The 23,177-nt window shown below is 37.8% G+C and overlaps 2 protein-coding genes across 11 annotated transcripts in view; one reads left to right on the top strand and one right to left on the bottom strand.

The window, feature by feature from the left end:
* Nucleotides 1-3,955, top strand: part of LOC106868379 (high affinity cationic amino acid transporter 1) — a 28,857-nt gene extending 24,902 nt beyond the window's left edge. For all 4 annotated transcript variants that reach the window (XM_089342390.1, XM_089342388.1, XM_089342389.1 and 1 more), the window contains exon 15: nt 1-3,955. This exon is cut by the window's left edge and continues 715 nt beyond it. The gene's annotated coding sequence lies outside the window, so the exon portion shown is untranslated.
* The window catches only part of LOC106868378 (uncharacterized), an 84,762-nt gene that overhangs the window by 45,634 nt on the left and 15,951 nt on the right, over nt 1-23,177 (bottom strand). For 3 of the 7 annotated variants that reach the window (XM_089342381.1, XM_089342385.1, XM_089342386.1), the window contains 17 exons: nt 23,034-23,150; nt 22,266-22,303; nt 21,417-21,606; nt 21,131-21,223; nt 20,044-20,706; nt 18,955-19,179; nt 18,312-18,387; nt 16,996-17,039; nt 15,433-15,618; nt 14,987-15,130; nt 14,161-14,244; nt 11,698-11,855; nt 10,302-10,419; nt 9,570-9,727; nt 9,131-9,295; nt 8,868-9,027; nt 7,398-7,750 (listed from right to left, as the gene is read on the bottom strand). In XM_089342381.1, coding sequence (XP_089198507.1) covers nt 7,574-7,750; nt 8,868-9,027; nt 9,131-9,295; nt 9,570-9,727; nt 10,302-10,419; nt 11,698-11,855; nt 14,161-14,244; nt 14,987-15,130; nt 15,433-15,618; nt 16,996-17,039; nt 18,312-18,387; nt 18,955-19,179; nt 20,044-20,706; nt 21,131-21,223; nt 21,417-21,606; nt 22,266-22,303; nt 23,034-23,150 — 2,796 coding nt within the window. In that variant the 3' untranslated portion in view covers nt 7,398-7,573. Of the gene's footprint in view, nt 1-4,520; nt 5,050-7,397; nt 7,751-8,867; nt 9,028-9,130; nt 9,296-9,569; nt 9,728-10,301; nt 10,420-11,697; nt 11,856-14,160; nt 14,245-14,986; nt 15,131-15,432; nt 15,619-16,995; nt 17,040-18,311; nt 18,388-18,954; nt 19,180-20,043; nt 20,707-21,130; nt 21,224-21,416; nt 21,607-22,265; nt 22,304-23,033; nt 23,151-23,177 lie in introns of those variants that run through there. The other 4 variants (XM_089342382.1, XR_016238487.1, XM_089342384.1 and 1 more) reach the window with 4 other exon arrangements.

Consider the following 23,177-nt stretch of genomic DNA (forward strand, 5'->3'; position numbering starts at 1 on the left):
GTTTTTTTTTAAGCGATGTGAGATAATTTATAATGTAGGTTGTCTTTGGTTTCTTGGTTTCACTGGTCTGACTGGAGTCAATTGCCATGTGGTGAGATTGAGCAAAGCCTGCAGAGGGACACAATCAAACAGCTGGTTGACCACACAGTAAAATTACTTGTACTGTTTTATAAATGCTCGCACGCACACACACATATCTTCATGAATCATGTGTATGTACATATATATGCATATATATATACATATATCCCATATATATATATATACTTATATGTGTATCGTGTGTGTATGCATCTTCATATATTCAATTGCATCTGTGTATATATATATATATATATATATTCGTAATTCTTTGAATGTGTGTGTTTGATTGTAAATATTCTGTGTATGTGTGTATACTCATATATATATATGTGTGTGTGTATGAAATAGAAGCAGTGGTCATATAATAAATATTACCAACCACGCATACTCAAAATACACTACATAAAGCAAATACATTAAATATATGTAATTGACAATGTTTACTACACTAATGTTTCATAGACACACACACACACACACACACATGCATGTTGTTGCATCCATTAGTCATGCTAGAGTATAGATCTGCAGCTGAAGGGTCTTGCTTCAGTCTCTGTTGATAGAGAAAAGCCTGTTGAGGCTGTAGAGGCCAACTCTAGAATGACTTTTCTGGTTGCAGTAACTACATATGAAAATGCTTCCCACCGGTGTTGTTTTAGACCTTTTTTAAGTCTCAACTCTCTCTAACTTTTAGACTTTAAATCCCAATCTCGTTCTTGCCTCCAGCGAAAGTCTTTGCTTACGTCGTCCTCTCGCCTCTCAAATTTCTCCATTCAGTGGCTTCGTATTTCTTATACAGGTACCTTTGATATGAGATGAGGTTATCTTTGTGCGCTCTTGCTTGAAGCCAGTTCCCTCATATAACGCAGAACATGTAGTTTAACCAACAGAGATGTTGTTTTCGGAACAGCATGATGAGACAGCGTATCTAGACAGAGGCCAGGACCTCATTGCTACTGACTCAGTCTGTTTATGACATTGTGATGCCAGTCTTGTCCAGAGTGGGGACTCCAGGTCACACTGTAGTCATAGTATGTTAAGGACAAGGGCCATGTAGGCTGCAACTAAACCTTGGTATGTGTCCCAGATGCTTTTTTGTGTCAGCTAGGTGAGTGTTGAGGCTATCAAACTGAACAATGCCCTTCGTGTCTGTGTGGAATGACTGATCAAGCCAAAGAAGCATCTGGGGACAGCCACTGATAGTGAGGATTTTGAATAGGCTATTTCTACTCACAAGGTCAACAAAAACCAACATAATGTGGTTGTCTTTGCTCTCTGCATTTCTTTTGTCCCTGTTGAAGAGAGAATATCATATCAGTTGAAATCACTCTGACATTGTGTCTACATCCTTTCAGTAATTTTCCAGTGTCTCTTCTGGTTCAACATCATATACTCTAGTCTTATTTAAACCATATCTCTGCTAGAGTTTCCAATTCTGTATTTCTTGGAGCATCATGATGTCTACTGGAAATAATCCTGTTTTGAAATAATCCTGCTTTATCTTGTGGTTTCAAGATTTCGATGATGTGATCGTTTACTTTTAAAGTGTAAGAGGCTGGATTTGACTGGTTCGAATATAAAACAGAATATTAGGGCCGGATAGAACTGGTTTAAGCCTCTAGTACTTAGATTACTGTCTAGTGTTTATTTATTCACATTATTTTGAATCAATCATGCTTTATCTTGTGGCTTTGAGATTTCAATAATGTGATTGTTTATTTTTAGAATGATATTGTAGGCTCGGTGTGAAAGGCTGGATCTGGCTAGTTTGTACATAGAACAGATAAAATATTTGGGCCGGACATGGCCATTTTAAATGCCGAAGAATTAAGCTAACTGAACCAGCCTTCACCCCTTCTCTTATCAGTAAAATGAGTTCTGCTCGATATAGCTGTAACCCGCAGAAGGAGACCCCGAGGCTTGGACATCATATACATTCCTTAAGAAGCATTTTCAGACTGTGGGAGCATAATCCTATTAATCTTCAGCTTAACAACCTTGAAATTATATATATGTATATATATCACCATCATCATCATCTTTTAACATTCTGTTTTCCATGCTGGCATGGGTTAGATGGTTTGACAGGGCCTGGCCAGCCAAGGTGCTGTCCAGACTCCAATTGTCTGTTGTGGCATGGTTTCTCTGGCTGGATGCCCTTCCTAATGTGAATGCTGGGTGCTTCTTACGTGCCTCCTGACAGCACCAGCACGAGTGCATTTTATGTGGCACCAGTACATGCAAAGGAAAGCCTGTGTGCATGGATGACAGCAATTTTATTATATATATATACACACACACATACACACACATATGTATACACGCATGCATGTGTATGTGCACATACATGTAAATTAATCTGCTGGTCTGTTTCTTTCTACATCATATATAAATGAGTGTGTGTGTGCATACATGTTCATATGTATACACTCATGAATTTGTTTGCCTGGCTGTTTTTTCCGGATTATATATATATATATATATATATATATCACTCTCACACACACACACACACACACACACACACACACACACCCAAACAGAGACACATAAACTCACATACATGCATACCTGTGACTATCAATTTAAAAGGAAAATGTTTTATTTTTTATATCAATATATACATATAGATATAGACATGTATGTATACATTCTGTTTCTTGTTTAATTTCATCTAATTTACTTCACCTGTTGACTATATATATATATATATATATATATATATTTCTATACAAATGTATATATAAACACATATGCACATATAAATGTGTTTTTGTGTGTGTGTGTGTGTGTGTGTATATATATATATATATATATATATATTTATGCAGAAATATATATATATATATATTTGTATATACAACTGATTGAACAAATAAGAGAAAGTAGCATTCAGGACATTTTGTTGAAGCTTTATGTATTTCATAACAGTCTGACTTAACTCCTTATTACTTAAAGTTTCATGGATGAAGAACATGTCTACTTCATCAGACTTTTGGAAACTTCTCATATGTTGAACAATTTCTCTGCTTACAAAATTTTAATGGGGAGCTACGTAAAACAATTATTAGATATATATTTGTGTATATAAATATATATATATATATATATCTATACTTGTATAGATAATTATGTATTTGTAAATATATATACATATTTCTGTGTGTGTGTATATATGTGTATACATGGAATAGGGGATCTCTAAGTACACATAAATCTATGAATAAGCATGTAAATATTATTTTGATAGGTATATATATATATATATAAGCCATCAATTTTCTCTATCCAAATGGGATTTTCAACCCAGATGATATTTATAGCTTTGTGTATTTCAAGATTCACAATTCCAAAAAAGAATTTATATATATATATATATATATATATATATATACATACATACATAATTTTATATGTGTGTGTATATATACATACATATTTATTTTATATATACTTTTACATGTGTGTGTGTGTATATATATAATATACACACATGTATATTTATATTTTGTGCATATATATATATTTTGTTTGATTTTATCTCCAAATTTACTTTGACCCCTATTTTAACCCCCATCAAATAATTCTGCTGCCATTTTGTGACTGATCGTTTGAAATCCAGTTATTATCATTATATCAAATATTATTGTATTGTCTTTCAAGAACAAAACGACTGATTCTTTCACACTGACTCTTGCTTCCTACATCTTTGTCAGGGACGACATTATGACATTATTCAATTTTACTGTGATGCAAAGGAAAACCCCACTAAAAAAAAATATAAATAAATAAAAATTATATATTTAAATCATGTAAATGAAAAACAAAAGAAATAAATACCTTCATTTCAAAATAATGTGCAAGAACAAAAGCCAGGTGTTTGTCGTTTTTATTACCTCCGCCTAATTGAAGGCAGAGATATTGTTTTCAGTCATATTTGTTTGTTTGTCCACGGACAAGATATCTCAAGAACCGCTGGATGGATTCGGATGAAACTTTCAGGGATGTTTGGCCTCATGACTGGCGTGAACTGATTAGATTTTGGGATTGATCCAGTACCAGGCAAGGATTCCAGATTATTTTTCCAGTGTTTTTACTTAACTTTCGAGAGGGGTCAGATTCAGTTTTAGAATTCTCGTTTGTGAGAGCAGTCAAGTGTATTTCAGGTATTCTCATTTTAAAAATAATCTCCGGCTAATTGTTGAGAGGATGTTGGTGTTACCAGGTGGCTGCACCAGGCTCCAATCTGATCTGGCAAGGTTTCTACAGCTGGATGCCTTTCCTAGCACCAACCACTTCGAGAGTGTAATGGGTGCTTTTTACGTGCCACAGGCAGCATTGGCATCGACCATGCTCGAACAGTGCTTTTTATGTGCCACTGGCATGGGGACAAAGTTATTGCAAATCATTGCAAGCAATAAAAGAACACAAACCAATTCAAAAACATTTACCTTTATTAATACACCGCTTTGAAATTCATTGCCGTTTTTAATATAATTAAAACATATTTTAATGGTAATGGTTGAGGGGGAAGGGCAGATGGCATGATGGTGATGGTAGTAGAGTTACAGTTATAATTGTCATCTTTGAATGTCACCATTCCATCAGATTTTATTCAGCAGTTATCCAGAAAGTAAAGTTATTGTATACGAGTAAGTATATAGTTTTTTTTTTAATGGTAACAGTCATTGAACCACGTCCAAGGTGGTGCACCACCTTTATAATATATATATATTTGTGTGCGCATGTGTATATATGTTTGTGTATGCATGTATACGATATGAGTAAATGTATGTGTCTGTGTGCATATAATATAATCATAGGCTGCTGATATTAAATAAAGTCTTAAATATTTATAGTATGCAAATCAGATATTCCAGTTCTCTGAAAGCCCCTGAATTAGTTGTGTAGATAGACAGATTGGCTGCTTACTTCTCTGGGATTGATCAAGTGATGCAGACATCCCTGATGAGAACACAATAAGGTTTAAACATTGATAATGCGGTTCAAATCATTTTTTTTTTCAATCTACAGAGAGACGGTTAAATTTGCCATGTCCGTATGTCTACCACGTAGATTTATACACACACAACCATGCACTTGAGAAGCAAACTTCTTACTACACAGCCATGCCTACACTCATATATACATATAAGTACATACATACATATATATTTATACACACACACACACATATATATATATATATATATATATCCACATATGTACATCCATATATTGCAGTATGGCAAGCAGATCTGATTATATTTATGAAAGAAAAACTTCCATTTTGGGTTCTTCTATTTGCTTTATTTTTTTTTTATTTTTAGATCTTTTCCAAATTTGCCACATTCACTCACTCATTCATTCATTCATTCATTAATTCATTTATACAATAATTGCAGAAACTATTTAACTACCATAGCTTTTCGACATACTCTGCCCCATAAGTGTAATCAGGGCCAGCCTTGAGGTTGGTGGCACCCAAGGCAAGCTGAAGTTCAGCATGTACAAGCTAACAGTCATGGAAATTTCCTCGTGTTTGTCACGTCCTCCTTAACACATTGTTCCCTGGGCGACTGCCTGAGTTGTGGGCACCTTGAGCTGGCCCTGAGTGTAATAGCTGCTCTCTACTTACTAGGAAGCTTTTTACTCATTCATAATGTTACAGCAGACTTACTCAACCAAAATTCAAAGATAATCCCATGACGCATATTATCATCAGCACCATCATCATCATCGTTTTGATGTCTACTGTGCAATGCTTGCATGGCTCAGACATGCTTCACTGAGGCAGGTTTCCATGGCTGGATTCCCTTCCTGTCATCAATCCTTGCCTACTTCTGAGCAAGATAACATTTACCCTATCCTTGTCCGGATTGTGCAGATAAACAGCGTAATTTGTATGATTTTTATTTACAATAAACATGCAACATCAAAACAAGGCGACATACACATACACACACACAGGGCCACACAGGGCCACACATATACATAGGTAAATGCATATATATAGCGTGCTTCTTTTCCTTCAGTTTCTATCAACCAAATTCATTCTCAGTGCATTCATGGGCCCAGAGCTATAGTGAGGAATTTTTGCCTGAGATGCCATTCAGTGGGAATGAACCAGACACCACACAGCTGTGAAGCAAACTGCTTAACCACACAACCATACCGCCACATGATGTGTGTGCGTACGCGTACAATATAAATACATGTATGCATGTATATATGTATGTATTTTTGTATATGTATGTATAATTAAAGGCGCAGAAGCAATGTACTCCGAAGGAATTTAAAGGTGATGTAATCCAAGAGTAGAGTAAGAAAATCCATGAATCAGGTACTCCAAATCAGTTAGAAGGACAGAGAGGGTCTGTGTGAGCATGCAGTAAATAGTCAAACGATATACATATATATATATACAAATATATGTACAAATGTAAGTACATAAGTATGTATTTATGTATGTATGTACATGTGTATATAAATATATATATTCTGGAAATGATTATAAGTTTTCAGCTTATAAATCTGCACATTGTGTTACTACAAGCTTAAGGCTTATAATAATTATTTTCAAAATTTTCACTGTTTCTTAGTTCAATGCATATATATATATATATATATATATATATATATATATATATATATATATCTATCAGGAGAATAGGACAAGGTAGAAGATGCTAAAATAAATTTATCATGAAGAACATTTTAGTACTGGTTTCAGTTTTTGTGACTTTTTTCAACATGCTTTACTCTCAGTTGAAAAAGACTGAAACCTGTACTAAAAATGTTCTTCATGGTGAAATTATTCTAGCATTTTTTACCTTGTCCTATTTTCGTTATATATATATATATATATATATATATCAACTCGTGTGTTACTTTTCAACCTTCTACATATATATATATATATAATATAATATAGGATAAATTCTTTATAAGAATTTATCAAGTAGTCAGCGTGAAAAAACCTCATAATGAAAAAATAACGAAAAATTTCGTAATGAAAAGATTCATCGTTTCTTCATAGATATATTTAAATATATATAAAGGGCATTAACTGTGCATTAATGCCTCACGCTATCGAGGGACTAAATAAGTAAAAAAACTACCAAAAATAAGTAACTTATTTTTGGTAGTTTTTTTACTTATTTAGTCCCTCGATAGCGTGAGGCATTAATGCACAGTTAATGCCCTTTATATATATATATATATACATATATATATATATATAATGTATATATTGCTCCTTCATTCGGAAGAATTTGGTTACAAATAGTATTTCCTTTATCTTTGAATTTGTATTTTTCTGTTGTTATTTGTTGTTTTAAATTCTGAGGAACAAAAAAGTATGGTTTACATGCATAAACACACACTCTCTCTTCCACACACACAAACACGCACGCACGCACGCACACATTTACTTAGAAACATATGGACACACAGACATATAGCTACCTACATGTTAGATACATAAGGTTCATATATCGTATTCGTCTTCCGTCTGGTTCAGTTCTATTTGGCGTATGTGGCTGCTATCTGTCTGGAAGGATGGTTTCATGTCAGGCAAAGTCCCTTTGTTTAAGTGAGACAGTGGCCTCTCAAAAATGGCATCAAACTCTAAAGATTTCGAGCTTGTTAACTGGTGAGGGTATATCTGATCAAAACAGAAAAAAAAACAAAAAACATATCATATAACAATGATATATAATAGAGAATACATGTAAAACAGAAAAGAATACACACACACACGCATATATATATATATATATATATCATCATCATCATCATCATCATCATCGTTTAACGTCCGCTTTCCATGCTAGCATGGGTTGGACGATTTGACTGAGGACTGGTGAAACCGGATGGCAACACCAGGCTATATATATATATATATATTATTTTGTTTAAAAGAGTTCCAACACTGTCTGTTTTTTATGTTTTATTTATATTCCTGCAGAACCAATGTGGGGTATAGAATATGGAATATACAATATATAATATAATATACAATATATAATATAAAATAAAATAAAATAAAAATGGATGGCACCATGAAATAAAGTATTGAATGTAGATGAAATATTGAGTGTTCAATATAAAGGATCAAATATATAAATATAAGTATATATACTCTTTTACTCTTTTACTTGTTTCAGTCATTTGACTGCGGCCATGCTGGAGCACCGCCTTTTAGTCGAGCAAATCGACCCCAGGACTTATTTTTTGGAAGCCTAGTACTTATTCTATCGGTCTCTTTTGCCAAACCGCTAGGTTACGGGGACGTAAACACACCACTATCGGTTGTCAAGCGATGTTGGGGGGACAAACACATACATATATATGACGGGCTTCTTTCAGTTTCCGTCTACCAAATCCACTCACAAGGCTTTGGTCGGCCCGAGGCTATAGTAGAAGACACTTGCCCAAGGTGCCATGCAGTGGGACTGAACCCAGAACCATGTGGTTGGTAAGCAAGCTACTTACCACACAGCCACTCCTGATTTTTGACTATTCGCACACTCCATCTGCCAATATTACAAATATTACGTAAATCATGAGGTAGTGAGTTCGACTTCTGGACCAAGCTGACAGTTGTTCCTTGCACTGTGAAGATACTCCAACCCCTATGCAAGAGGCATAACTCAAAATGAATTCTCCTCTGAACTACTTCATGAGTCCAATACCCTACCCACTAAGCCATGCACCTCCACATAATGGTGGGAGTGAGAACATATCCATCAAAGCAATACAAGAGAAAATTATTTACTTACCAAATTGTGATTGGCACGTTGTGACAGACTCTGTCTGTGATTGGCTGCAATCAGTTTCTCCTGGAGACGTTTGTTTTCTTCTTCAAGGAATTTTGACTGAACCTCCAGTCTCGACTGAGATCGAGTCAGTTCGCGGATGATCTCCACTTGCTCTCCATTTCTGTAGACAAACAACAGTTTGATGAAATATCTAAATGTGTAAAACTGTCAATGTAAATGGTAATTATTATCATGTCTTAGAAGCGTGCAATGGGTGATCTTACTTTGAGAGAAGCTCTCGGCGTTCATTGGCCAGTTTCTTGTAACTGGCTTCTCGCTCTTCACGCAGTTCATGCTCCTTGTTAAACATCGACCGAGTGACCAGCAAGTCCTCTCCCAGGTGGCGAAGTTGTTCCTTCATAAGCATCTTTTCCTGGTTGTGTAATTGCCTGCAACAAACAGACACGCATTTAATGCAATCGTCTTTTCATCTCTTACTAGTTTCAGCCACTTAACTGTGATCATGCTGAGACAACGATGACGATGATGATGATGATGATGAGGAGGAGGAGGAGGAGGAATAATAGCAGTGGTAGTGATGGTGGTGGTGGTGGTGGTGGTGATGGTGGTATAATGATGATGATCATGACAACACCGATAACAACAGTGATGACAGTGATGACAGCGATGACAATAACGACAACGATGATGTTTGATAGTTACCTGGCTCTCAGGAATTTTGCACGGATCCGAAGTTTGCGATCTTCGTATTTTCTCTGCAATACCTCCTGCCGTTCGTTGGCAGCAAACAGCGCCATCTTTAGATCGGTAACCTCTTTGTGCAGCTGGTGAGTGTCGCTATTGGCACAGTTAATATCACACTGCAACAACAAGAGTAACGCAGGCATTGAGTTCCACATACATCACATTCATGATTTTCAAACAAAACTAGGCGAAGGAGTGGCTGTGTGGTAAGTAGCTTGCTTACGAACCACATGGTTCTGGGTTCAGTCCCACTGCGTGGCACCTTGGGCAAGTGCCTTCTACTATAGCCTCGGGCCGACCAAAGCGTTGTGAGTAGATTTGGTAGACGGAAACTGAAAGAAGCCTGTCGTATATATGTATATATATATATATTTATGTGCGTGTGCATGTTTGTGTATCTGTGTTTGTCCCCCCCCCCAACATCGCTTGACAACCGATGCTGGTGTGTTTACGTCCCCGTAACTTAGCGGTTTGGAAAAAAGAGACCGATAAAATACGTACTAGGCTTACAAAGAATAAGTCCTGGGGTCGATTTGCTCGACTAAAGGCGGTGCTCCAAAGGCACAGACGTGGTTATGTGGATAAGACGTTCGTACTACAAACATGTGGTTTCAGGGTCAGTCACACCGTATGGCACAATGATGATTATTATTATTTTAAGTTTAATATTTGCATAAATGTTCCACTTACCTTATTATTACTGTTGCTCTGGTTATTGCCATTCTGCTGCCATGCATTATAAATCATTCCTTTCTGCATCTTTTGCATCTCTTGTTTCAACTGATTCTGATTCTGCAACAGCTGTTTGCTGCACACACATGAAAATATACGGACAATGCACACGCACATTAATACAGAGGAAGGAAACCAATTGATATCTTGTATCTTTAACCTGTTTCAGTCATTTGACTGGGGCCATGTTGGGGTACTTACTACCTTGAAGAATTTTGAGACATATGGATCAATTTAAGCTTGGTTCTTATTATATCAGTCACTTTTGCCAAGCCGCTAAGTTACGCAGATGTAAACTCACCAATACCAGTTGTCAAGTGGTAGAGAGTGGAGATAGGCAAACAAAGATACACACACACACACATGTATTATGTATGTATGTATACACACACACACACACACACACACAATGGGCTTCTTTCAGTTTTCGTATATACCAAATCCACTCACAAGGGTTTGATCGACAAGGGTTGGCATAGACTGTAACCTGTTGTTTTGGATTAATCATGCATTATCTTGTAGCTACAAGATTTTGATGATGTGACTGTTTATTTTTCGAATAACATTGTACAGTAGATTTTAGAGGCCAGATTGAACACAAAATAGGGAGAATATTTGGGCTGGATATGACAAGTTTAACCCTTTCAATACCAACATGGCTGAAACCACCTCTGGCTCTGTAGTACAAATGTCTTGTTTTCAAAAGTTCTGTATCAAAAGGAACAATTTATGTTCCTTTTGAAAAGGAACAATTTATTTTCCTAACACTAGCTTAATGATAACTAAGTTATTTTTACTAAATTCTTTGTTATATTTAAAATTAATTGAAAGTAACACAGGACATCTCAACAGAAATATGGTAACAAAAGGGTTAAATGTTAAAGGGCTAAGGTCACTCTAATCCAATCTTGTTTGTACATAGGCACAGGTATGGATGTGGGATAAGAAGCTTGCTTCCCAACCACATGGTTCTGGGTTCAGTCCCAATGTATGGCACCTTGGACAAGTGTCTTCTACTATAGCCTTGGGCCAACCAAAACATTGTGGGTGGATTTGGTAGATGGATACTGAAAGAAGCCCATCATGCACGTGTGTGTGCGTGTCTTTGTTTGTCTCCCACCACTGCTTGATAACTGCTGTTGGTCTGTTTACATCGTCATAATTTGGCAGTTCAGCAACAGAGACCAATAGAATAAGTACCACATTTAAACAACAAAAATAAGTCCTGGGGCCAATTCCTTCAACTAAAAATTATTGAAAGCCCCAGCATGGCTACAATCTAATGACCGATACAAGTAAAAGACAAAACGTATCTGGAATGTGTATGGATTATTTTCAACTCTATAAATCTTACTTTTTGATTTTTTCTTCTTCCAGTCGTTGTTTGTACAGCTTCATTTCCTTTCCAGCTCTGGCAAGAATGGTCTTTACTTTCCTCAAGTCTTCCAGTTTGTCCTCTTTACCGTTTAATTGTGGCACCAAGTTCTGGACTTCATCTTCATATTGGTCACACTAGAAACATGAGCAAACACACATTAAAGCAAAAACACTAAATCTTGCACAAAAGGGGCCGTTGTTGTTATTGCTGTTGTTTAGAAGTAGGTCAACCTTCAAAAAAACAGACACATTTACTTCATCCTTTTGTTACCATATACATATATATATATATATATATATATATATATATATATGTATATATATATATATGAGACCTTTGGAAATGTGCTGTGCGTGAGAAGACCCGGCAAGCCAAGTGAGATCGTTGCCAGTGCCCCTGGACCGGCTTGTGAAGGTGGCACATAAAAGACACCATTTCGAGCGTGGCCGTTTTCGTGTGGGTGACACGTAAAAGCACCCACTACACTCTCTGAGTGGTTGGCGTTAGGAAGGGCATCCAGCTGTAGAAACTCTGCCAAATTAGATTGGAGCCTGGTGTAGCCATCCGGTTTCACCAGTCCTCAGTCAAATCGTCTAACCCATGCTAGCATGGAAAGCGGACGTTAAACGATGATGATGATGATGATATATATATATATATATATATATATATATAAAATACAAAATGGGACAAGAATGCAAAACATCCAGACAGGTGATACAAAAAAGGGACAACAAAACATCCAGATAGATGATACAATGAAAACAATTTTGAACCTGGGTTCTCATTCCTAAGGTATTTTTCGATGTTATTATTATTATTATTATCATTATTGTTATTATTATTATTATTATTATTATTATTATTATTCAGGCCACTACCTGGAATCGAACTCGGAATCCTGGGGTTAGTAGCCCGCGCTCTTAACCACTACATCATATGCCCATAGTGGTTAAGAGCACGGGTTACTAACCCCAGGATTCCAAGTTCGATTCCAGGCAGTGACCTGAATAATAATAATAATAATAATAATAATAATAATGAAAATAATAATAATAATAACATTGAAAAATACCTTAGGAATGAGAACCCAGATTCAAAATTTCCCCAAGACACCTGATGAAGGCTGGAGGGTATATCAGCCGAAACATTGTGTTACCAACAAACAGGGTAAGGACAAATATCCGTCGAATGTAAATAATCATCATCATCATCATCATCATCGTTTAACGTCCGCTTTCCATGCTAGCATGGGTTGGACGATTTGACTGAGGACTGGTGAAACCGGATGGCAACACCAGGCTCCAGTCTGATTTGGCAGAGTTTCTACAGCTGGATGCCCTTCCTAACACCAACCACTCAGAGAGTGTAGTGGGTGCTTTTACGTGTCACCCGCACGAAAACGGCCACGCTCGAAATGGTGTCTTTTATGTGCCACCCGCACAAGCCAGTCCAGGGGCACTGGCAACGATCTCGCTCGAAAATCCTACAGGAGCCAGTCAGGCGGTACTGGCAACGGCCACGCTCAAAATGGTGCATCTCATGTGCCACCCGCACAAGAACCAGTCCAGGGGCACTGGCAACGATCTTACTTGGCTTGCCGGGTCTTCTCACGCACAGCCCATTTCCAAAGGTCTCGGTCCGTAGTCATCGCCTCGGTGAGGCCCAATGTACGAAGGTCTTGCCTCACCACCTCAGCCCAGGTCTTCCTGGGCCTACCTCTTCCACGGGTTCCCTCAACTGTTAGGGTGTGGCACTTTTTCACGCAGCTATCCTCCTCCATTCTCACCACATGTCCATACCAGCGCAATCGTCTCTCTTGCACGCCACAACTGATGCTTCTAATGTTCAGCTTTTCTCTCAAGATACTTACACTCTGACGGGTATTCACATTGACATTACACATCCAACGGAGCATACTGGCTTCATTCCTTGCGAGTTTACGTATGTCCTCAGCAGTTACAGCCCATGTTTCACTGCCATGTAGCATGGTTGTTCGTACGCATGCGTCATACAGTCTGCCTTTTACTCTGAGTGAGAGTCCCTTTGTCGCCAGCAGGGGTAAGAGCTCTCTAAACTTTGCCCAGGCTATTCTTATTCTAGCAGCTACACTTTCAGCGCACCCACCCCCACTACTAACTTGGTCGCCCAGATAGCGGAAGCTATCGACTACCTCTAGTTTTTCACCCTGGAATTCAATAATAACAAAGTTGTTTTACTAAGGAAGGCAAGTGGAAAGCGGAAGGAGGAGGAGGAGGAGGAGGAGGAGAAGGAGGAAGAGGAAAGGAGGGGTGGAAGATTAAGAGGAGGGGAATGGAGGAGGAGAGGATGAAGGGGGAAGGAGGAGAAGGAGGAATAGAAGGGGAGGAAAATGAGAAATAGGAGGAGGAAGGAGACGGAGGAAGGAGGCGGAGGAAGGAGACGGAGGAAGAAGCATACCTGGTCAAGATTTTCCGGAAAAATTTGGCCACTGTTTTCTAAAGCGAGGCTTTTACCCAACAACGTGCTGAGTTTGTCGTAAGCCTGAAAGAAAGCAGAACCAATCGTTTTAGTTCAACAACCACAGCAGAAGTAAAAGGAAAAAAAAAAAAAAGTGGAATGGAAAGAAGCAATAAATAAAATGCAACTTTATCTTTGATCTTTAACTTGTTTCAGTCATTAGACTGTGGCCATGCTGGAGCAGAGATGGATACAGAGACACTGCTAATATGGAGTAATTTAGCCCTAAATATGCAGACACCACTAAAATGTGGCTTGCTTAGCCCTAAATATGCAGATACCACTAGCATGAGATAATTTAACCCTAAATATGCAGACACCACTAATATGGGGTAACTTAGCCCTAAATATACAGACATGACAAATATGGAGTAAGTTAGCCCTAAATACACAGACACCACTAACATGGGGTAACTTAGTTCTAAATATGCAGACACCATTAACATGGGGTAACTTAGCCCTAAATATACATACACAACTAACATGGAGATAACTTAGCAACAAAATATACAGGCAACACAAACTTAGGGTTAATTTAGCCCTAACTATACCACCATAACAACAAAGGGTACACCACAAACATGGGGTAACACAACCCCAGCTCACTGAACCCTGTCAAACTGTCCAAACCATGAAAATGAACGTTCAACGATGATGATGATTATGATTAACATGGGGTAACTTAGCCCTAAACACCAGTCACGACAGCCTACATGTAGAGGACCACAAGATCATAATTCCAAAGCGGATGATTTTTATCTCTTACCTGGGTAAGTTCACAGACAGGTGTTGAGGCAATGCTGTTGTTCTCAATGCTATTTCTGACTAAAGTGTCAACACTAAGCTGTGCCTGTATTGAACTAGTTGAAAGCTGAGCCACTGTGACATCGTGATGTAACTGAAGAACCTCCTAAACCACCATCATCATCACCAACGATAGCCACAAAAAAAAAAAAATAACACCAATACCGAAATGAGAAAAAGAAAATATAAAATGCAAATAGTATATTTAGAAGTGAGAATAGTTTCAAATTTTGGCACAAGGCCAGCAATTTAAGAGAGAGGGCTTAGTTGATTACATTGACCTCCACCAGTGTTCATTCAACAAGTACTTATTTTATTCACCCCAGAAGGATAAAAGGCAATGCTAACCTCACTGAGATTTGAACTTCCATTCCTACTCAAGATAGAGTATTAAACAAAAGTACTAACCTTCTGCTTTGCTTCCAGTTGCTGCCTCAACAAACAATTCTCCTTCAAGACCATCTGTAAATTCTCGTGCTGCACCTGATTGTCCTTTTGGATCTCATTTCGGCAGCTGAAGCTCATTCTTTCCTCGTTATGGCTGGACTCTCTGAGATTCTGCTTCTGTGACACGCCAGGTTTTAACTCACTTTCCTTTGTTTTTCACCAATAAAAGAAAAGAAAAATTTTTGAAGGTAAATTTTTATAACTGACACTGCTATATCACCCAAAACATCGGAGGCACATGGCTTAGTGGTTAGGGTATTGGACTCATGATTGTAAGATTGTGGTTTCTATACCTGGACCAGGTGATATTGTGTTCTTGAGCAAAACACTTCACTTCATGTAGCACCAGTCCATTCAGCTAGTAAAAATGCGTAATCCTGTGACGGAATAGTGTCCCATCCCGGGAGCTATATACACACCAGAACAACTGGGAAACCATTTTTATGTTCCTAATTGAGTAATGTGGACTAACCAGCACACAAAACATTGGGGTTCCTGATTTGCTTGTGGCATATTTTTTGGCAATAACATTGATTCTCTTCCAGGCCTTCATTTCACAAAAACTTTGGTCAAACTGTCCAACCCATGCCACCACGGAAAACGGATGTATGATGATGATGATGATGAAGATAATAGGGCAGAGGAAGACAACAAGAAAGTTTCTGAGATCTCAAACACAATGAAGTGCTAGTGGCCTTTCAACAATTTGTCCTTAGTCTGGGATATCTATTCACATATTTGAAACCACCCAGTTAGCAACAGGGCTAAAAATACTACTTTTCAAAGCTTGCCTGGAAGTAGTTCTGTTCTAAAGTAGAAGAACCTAGCGTTTCTCAACCAGGGTTCCCCGGAACCCTAGGGTTCTGCAAAAGGTTCCTAGGGGTTCTGCGAGAAAGAGTGAGATAAGCTAATGCTAATGTCATGATCATAATTGGTTATTGTAATATAGACATCATCCTATCCAACCTATTATGTTATCAAAAAAAAATATAACAACCATATATATATATATATATATATATATATATATATATATATATGCTTTTCTACTTTAGCACAAGGCCTGGAATTTTAGGGAAGGGGGTTGGTCGATTAGATTGACCCCAGTACACAACTGATACTTTAATTTATCGAGCCTGAAAGGATGAAAGGCCAAAGTCGACCTCGGCGGAATTTGAACTCAGAACGTAAAGACAAACGAAATACCGCTAAGCATTTCACCCGGCGTGCTGACGTTTCTGCCAGCTCACCGCCTTTAATATATATATATATATATATATATATATATATATATATATATATATATATATATATATATATATATATGATAATTACTATGTGAACTATGATGAAAAATATATGAGAAAGATAATGGTATGTAATTTTTTGTGCAGGGGTTCCTTGAGACATGTAATTAATTTTAAGGGTTTATGCAAGGGTAAAAAGGTTGAGAAACTCTGACCTAGACAGTGACAGAAACACTAGTAGAAGAGATAAACACTGAATATGAGTTAAAATCCTTACCGTTTTGCTTCTTTCGTCATCACTGTTCCTTTCTTGGGTCAATGCTGTCCAAAATAAAATGAAGACAGAATTAGAAAATAGAAATAAGAATAAGCTCAAGTTTCAGTTTTCAAAAGAATTCCCACTACAGCTACAGCCAAATGGATAGAATTAGTAAAAGACTATTTGATACAGATTAATAAAAGGTAAAAAAAATTGTAAGCACTAAATCATCATCATCATCATCAGTAGCAGCAGCAGTACCATCACCATCATCATCAACATTTAACATTCATTTTCCATGCTGGCATGGGTTAGATGGTTTGATGGGTGCCGGCCAGCTGGAGAGCTGCACTGCACTGCACTCCGTCTGTCTGTTTTGGCTTGGTTTCTACAGCAGGATGCCCTTCCTAATGCCAGCCACTTTACAGAGTGTACTGGGTGCTTCTTTACATAGCTGCAGCACTGGTGCTATTACATGGTACCAGTACCAGTGCCATAACATGGCGCCAGCACAGGTGCTTCATACATGGCATCAGCCCAGGTGCTTTTTACGTGGAAACAGTGTGAGTGCTTTTTACATAGCACCAGCATGGGTGCTTTTCACACAATTTTAAAATTAATTTTATCAAAAGCTTATCCTGTAATTGGTTTGCAAGATTCTTGATGTGAGTTAGAGTGTTGAAACAAATTTTGTGTGTTGGAAGACTCGTTTGTTTGATTATTATTGGCATAACGATCTTCTCTAGGATGAAGGCGCATGGCTCAGTGGTTAGAGTGTTGGGCTCACAATCATGAGGTAGTGAGTTTGAATCTCAGAAAAAGCTGTGTGTTGTGTTCTTGAGCAAGACACTCTATTTCACGTTGCTCCCAAGAATAGTGGGTGGAGAAGAGGGACATGTGATCAGAATGTCAGAGAAATCACAGGACAGTTTCTTTAAACCGAGCCAATTGGCAGGAGATTTAAAGGTAGACCAAGAATGAGATGGTTGGTTAATATCCATAGCCTCAGTTGGTCATGCTTGAGAATCCAGCCAGAAAGTGTAATAATGGTTACTTCCGATAGGACCCTATAGAGGAGTAATTTTAGCCAATTGAAAGTCACGAACATACGGACTATTACATATGCAAGCACGAATCCACCAGCCAGAGTACAGTATATTGAACTGACCCAAGTATATGACTGGTATATATATATTCTTGAACCCTCCCTTACTGGTGACATGAAAAGTTGAGTTGAATCCCAGCAGTATAAATAAAATATATAGAGAGTGGAGAGCAAAAGTTCAAAAACGAATTTATGTATTTTCCCATTAACTGATGCATAAATTACTTACCTGATACATGTGACTGAGTCACAGCTGGTTCAATCCCATGCTTCAGTTCTTTTGCATAATGCATCAGTTTATTAATCTAATCAAAATAAATGTCGTTCCTGAGATTATGTCAATTTCCTGAGATTATACATACATGCATAAATACATACATCAATTTTTATGTCAACTGTTTAAAATGCCTGATGAAATGGTCTATTTATATGATCATGTAATGTAATACATTCACAAGTAAATAAATAACCATGATATGGAAACATATGCAGTCTAATTCGAACAATATCCCCGCTCATATCCTTACATAATACATATATATATATATATATATATATATATATGTATGTGTGTATATATATATATATATATATATATACACACACATGTATATATACATATGTATATATATATATATATATATATATATATATATATATATATATATATATATATATATATGCACATATATAAATACACACACACACACATACATCATTATTCCTCATCACCATTGCTTTAATGTTACTTTTCTATGCTTGGCTAGAGGAATTCATTGAAGCAGATTTCCTCCAACTGGATACCTTTCCTGTCACAAACCCTCGCCTATTTCTAAGTTCGAATCAATATATTGATAAATATATGATAATACCTGCTGATATAGTTGGCTGTGGCTGTCTTGTAAGTCGACAAAAAGATCCATAACGTTGTAAAACCTCTCCAAGGTGCCAGAACCCTTTCCTTTGGCATCAAGCTCATTTATTGAAACCTTCAGTTGTTCCATTCTTCTTTGGAAGCTCTTAGAAATCTGAACTCCTTTGGTACTGCTTCTTATCATGGCATCCAGACATATCATAAACTCATCTGATGTGTTTTCCTGTTCAATAAAAAGGAGATAAATGGTATATTTGTGACATTTATTTCCTATCTCTGTCAGCGACGATTTCCATTATGTCACTGAGACTATGTCTTTGGATTGTGTTTGTAGCAACTGTTTGACAAGATTAGAGATTAGTTCACTGCCATCAATTCATCGCAAGAGAATTCACCATGAAGAAAGTTCACCGTGAGGAAAGTTTACCAAGAAAATACATCCATAGAATCTCACCATTAATAGTTAAAAACTATTTTATTGAAAAAAAAAAAAAAACAGTGAGTGGTCCTCTTGATTGAAATTACAAATATTAGTTCAACTCTTAATGTTTGCAATTCAAATCAAAGCAAAAATTAGAGATGGACACATTATTTTCACTCTAACTTGGAGGAGGAGGGATGAGGAGTAGGAGATGGGACAGGGAGGAGGCGGGATTAGAAAGAGGTGGCGAGATCGGGAAGAGCAGGCGAGATGAGGAAGAGGATGCAGGATGAGGCGGCAAGATAGGAAAGAGGCAAGATGGGAAGGAGGCAAGATAAGGAGGAGGAAGAGGAGAGGACGAGGAAGAGGAAAAGAGGAGGAGGAAAAGAGAAGGAGGAAAAGAGAAGGAGGAAAAGAGGAGGAGGGAAGGAAGAGGAAAAGAGGAGGAGGGAAGGAAGAGGAAAAGAGGAGGGAAGGAAGAGGAAAAGAGGGAAGGGGGAGGAAAGGAGGTGAGGGACTACATAAGGAGGAGACTACATACACACATTCAGACATGTATTCACATGTAGACATATGACATACTGGAGTGGGTTATAATGATATTAGGGAAACATTAGTAAATGTTTTAGAGTTAGTGATGATAAAAACGATAGTTTATTCACTTACAATTAGAATTGGGCTTTGGTCTCTTTCCAATAAACATGTTGACTGCTCCATTTCACTTTCACCACCATCTTTGGCATCTCTTTCATTTCCTTCTTTATCTTCTTTTTCTTCTTCTTCATCTTCATCTTCACCGCTTTTGTCTGCAGTTTTAATTGAACGGCTAGCTGAAAACGTTCCAAAATTATCGCTCTGGTAGTTATCCGGTTCCACAACGGCCAGAGGAATATCTTGAGGCTTGCCACCGTCTACCTCAGAGTTGGCCTCCAGTTGTACGGACTGTTTCGACTGATTCCAGTACCTGGACTGTGATACTTCTTCGAGTTTCTGCAATGCAAACGCCAACTTCTCGGAAATGTCCTCTTTCGATGCTGAGACCATCTCAAGACATTTGGAAAGATCTTCCTTAACAGAATTAGCCTCCAGCAGTTGGTTTTCTGTGTTCTTCAAATCAATCTGCACTTTGTCTAACTTCTCTTCCAAATCGCTTTTCTCTGTAAGTCTTGACTGTAGTCTGTTGTTGAAATCAACTACTTCCATCTGTAACTTCGTTAATTTGGCATTATAATCTCTTTCGAGGTTACTTTTCTCTTCCAGCATGTCTTTGATTTCATTCTGTAGATTGTGTTCCACAGTGTTTAGTTTTTCCTGCGATTCTTCTTGTTTCTGAAGGACCAAAAATTAAAAGTAAAAAAAATATATTAATTCTCTTAAATAATTTTATTTATTTTGAAGAATGCAAAAGAAACAACACTACTTTACTACTACTACTACTACTATACAGTAAACACATGGAAAAAGATTGAGAGAAGAAACTATAAAGACAGAAAAGGACAGAGTAAAAAGTGAAGAGAGAGAGAGAGAGAGAGAGACACTGAGAAAGAGCAAGAGAGTGAGAATGGTCAGAAGACAGAATGGAGGTAAGAGAGATAAGAAGGTTGGTAAGGTGATGATGCATTAGAACGCAAAACTAAATGAAGGGCGTTTTATGCATTTGTTAAAATAAATTGGTTAAAATATTTGCTTGAAAGATTCAGATTGCGGACACTTCGTCAGGATTGGAGGATGATGAAAATTCGAATGTCCTTACCACTTCGTATTCTTTGCTGATATCTTGAATTTCTGTGTGAGCATTTGCTAATTTCGTCTTCACATTAGTCGTTTCTTTCTTCAACTCTTCTATCTACAAAACATTACATAAAAAGAGAAATGTGACTAAAACCCAAAGCTAGATGTTCACGTTGATTCGCTCAATCAGAACATCTGGTACGGGAAAACTTGCATTGATCCGAGCAAGTCAACTGACCAAGAATGATGATGGGTAGATTTAAGATTCACTAAATTCATTCAAAAATGACTTCCAAAACAAACCTTACCTCGACCTGACTCATTTCATACTGATGGGTAACGGTCACCAGTTGTGACTCAGCCTCTTCTAGTTGGGTTTCCAAGTCGAAAACAGCAGCACACTTTTCAGTTTTCTCGTCTAACAAGCCACGGGCTCGACCTAGCTCTTCCAAAGTCAACTTCAGCTTGGATTTCAAGTCATCAATCTCAGTTGCTAGACTGTGTGTAAACAGAACAGTTACAGGAACAATGTATTTCTGATTGCATGTTTATGTTTTACATATAATGTAGTGTATATACATATTATGTGGTATATATATATATTATTGTCTCTAATCTTGGCTTAACCCCTTAGCATTCACATCATTTTATAAAAATTTATGCTTATTTATTCACATTGTTTTGAATTAATCATGCATTATCTTGTAGCTTTGAGATTTTGATGAGGTATCTGTTAATTTTTAGAATGATATTGTAGGGTTGCTGTGAGAGGCCAGACATGACCAGTTTAAGGATAAAACAGGTAGAATATTTGGGCCAGATATGGTCAGTTGAAATACTAAGGCCAGTTGAAATGCAAACAATTCTGCCAGATTGCTATTGTTGACCTCTCTCTAAATAACAACACCAATTCCACTCAAAACTCAATGGATGGTCATTTGAAGGGCACACTCGCCTGTGACACATTCCCCAGGATAAAACACACTAGACTGTTACCTGAAATACACACTCGCCTGTGACATATTCCCCCAGACAAAATGCACTGGAGGGTTACATGAAGGAACACATTCTCTCAGAAAACTTCACCTGTGTCATTCCTCCCCACCAGGTAAAATGAAAAAGAGGAATCATTTCTTCACCAGAAGAATCACACCCACCTGTTGCACATTTCTTCATGTTTCGACAGCAGTTGATGCTGTTAAAAAGAAACAAAAATATAACACAAAGGATTAAAAAAAAAAAAAACAGAATCAAGCAAGAGGCAAGATCACAGAGAGATATACGAATAAGACAAGCATCAACATTCATCATCATTTTTCCATGACTGCATGGGCCTCATTCTCTCTCTCTCTCTCTCTCTCTCACACATACACACACAAATGCACACATGGCACTCCCCTCTCTCTCTCATTCACACACACACAAATAAATACACAAACACAGTGCACTCCCGCCTCTCTCTCACATGCACACACACACACACAAACACTGCACTCTTCTCTCTTTCTCTCACACATACACACACACACACTGCACGCTTCCCTTTCTCACACACACACATCGCACTCCTCCCTCTCTCACACACAGTCACACACACACACAAACATTGCACTCTTCCTCCTTCACACACACACACACACACATTGCACTCTTCCCTCTTTCACACAGTCTCACACACACACACACACACACACAAACATTGCACTCTTCCTCCTCCACACACACACACACACACATTGCACTCTTCCCTCTTTCACACAGTCTCACACACACACACACACACACACAAAGGACTCTTCTCTCCCTCACACACACATTGCACTCTTCCCTCTCTCTCGCTCGCCCCCCCCCACGCGCACACACACACATTACCAGTAAGCATGTTTCTCCACAAAACTGGGACAACCAGAAGCAGACATACTTACTTGGCCCTCGAGAAGTTCATCTGTTTTCAGTTGCTGATTCTGGAGTTCCTGCTTCAGGCTGTTGTGTTGCTCACCGAGGGCTTCGTTCTGCTCCTGCAGCTGTGCAATTACCACTTGCTGTGGAGTGTTTAGAAGGTTGAGGGT

Source organism: Octopus bimaculoides, chromosome 26 (assembly GCF_046866305.1).
Source record: "Octopus bimaculoides isolate indiv1 chromosome 26, ASM4686630v1, whole genome shotgun sequence".
In the NCBI taxonomy this organism is placed as follows: domain Eukaryota; kingdom Metazoa; phylum Mollusca; class Cephalopoda; order Octopoda; family Octopodidae; genus Octopus; species Octopus bimaculoides.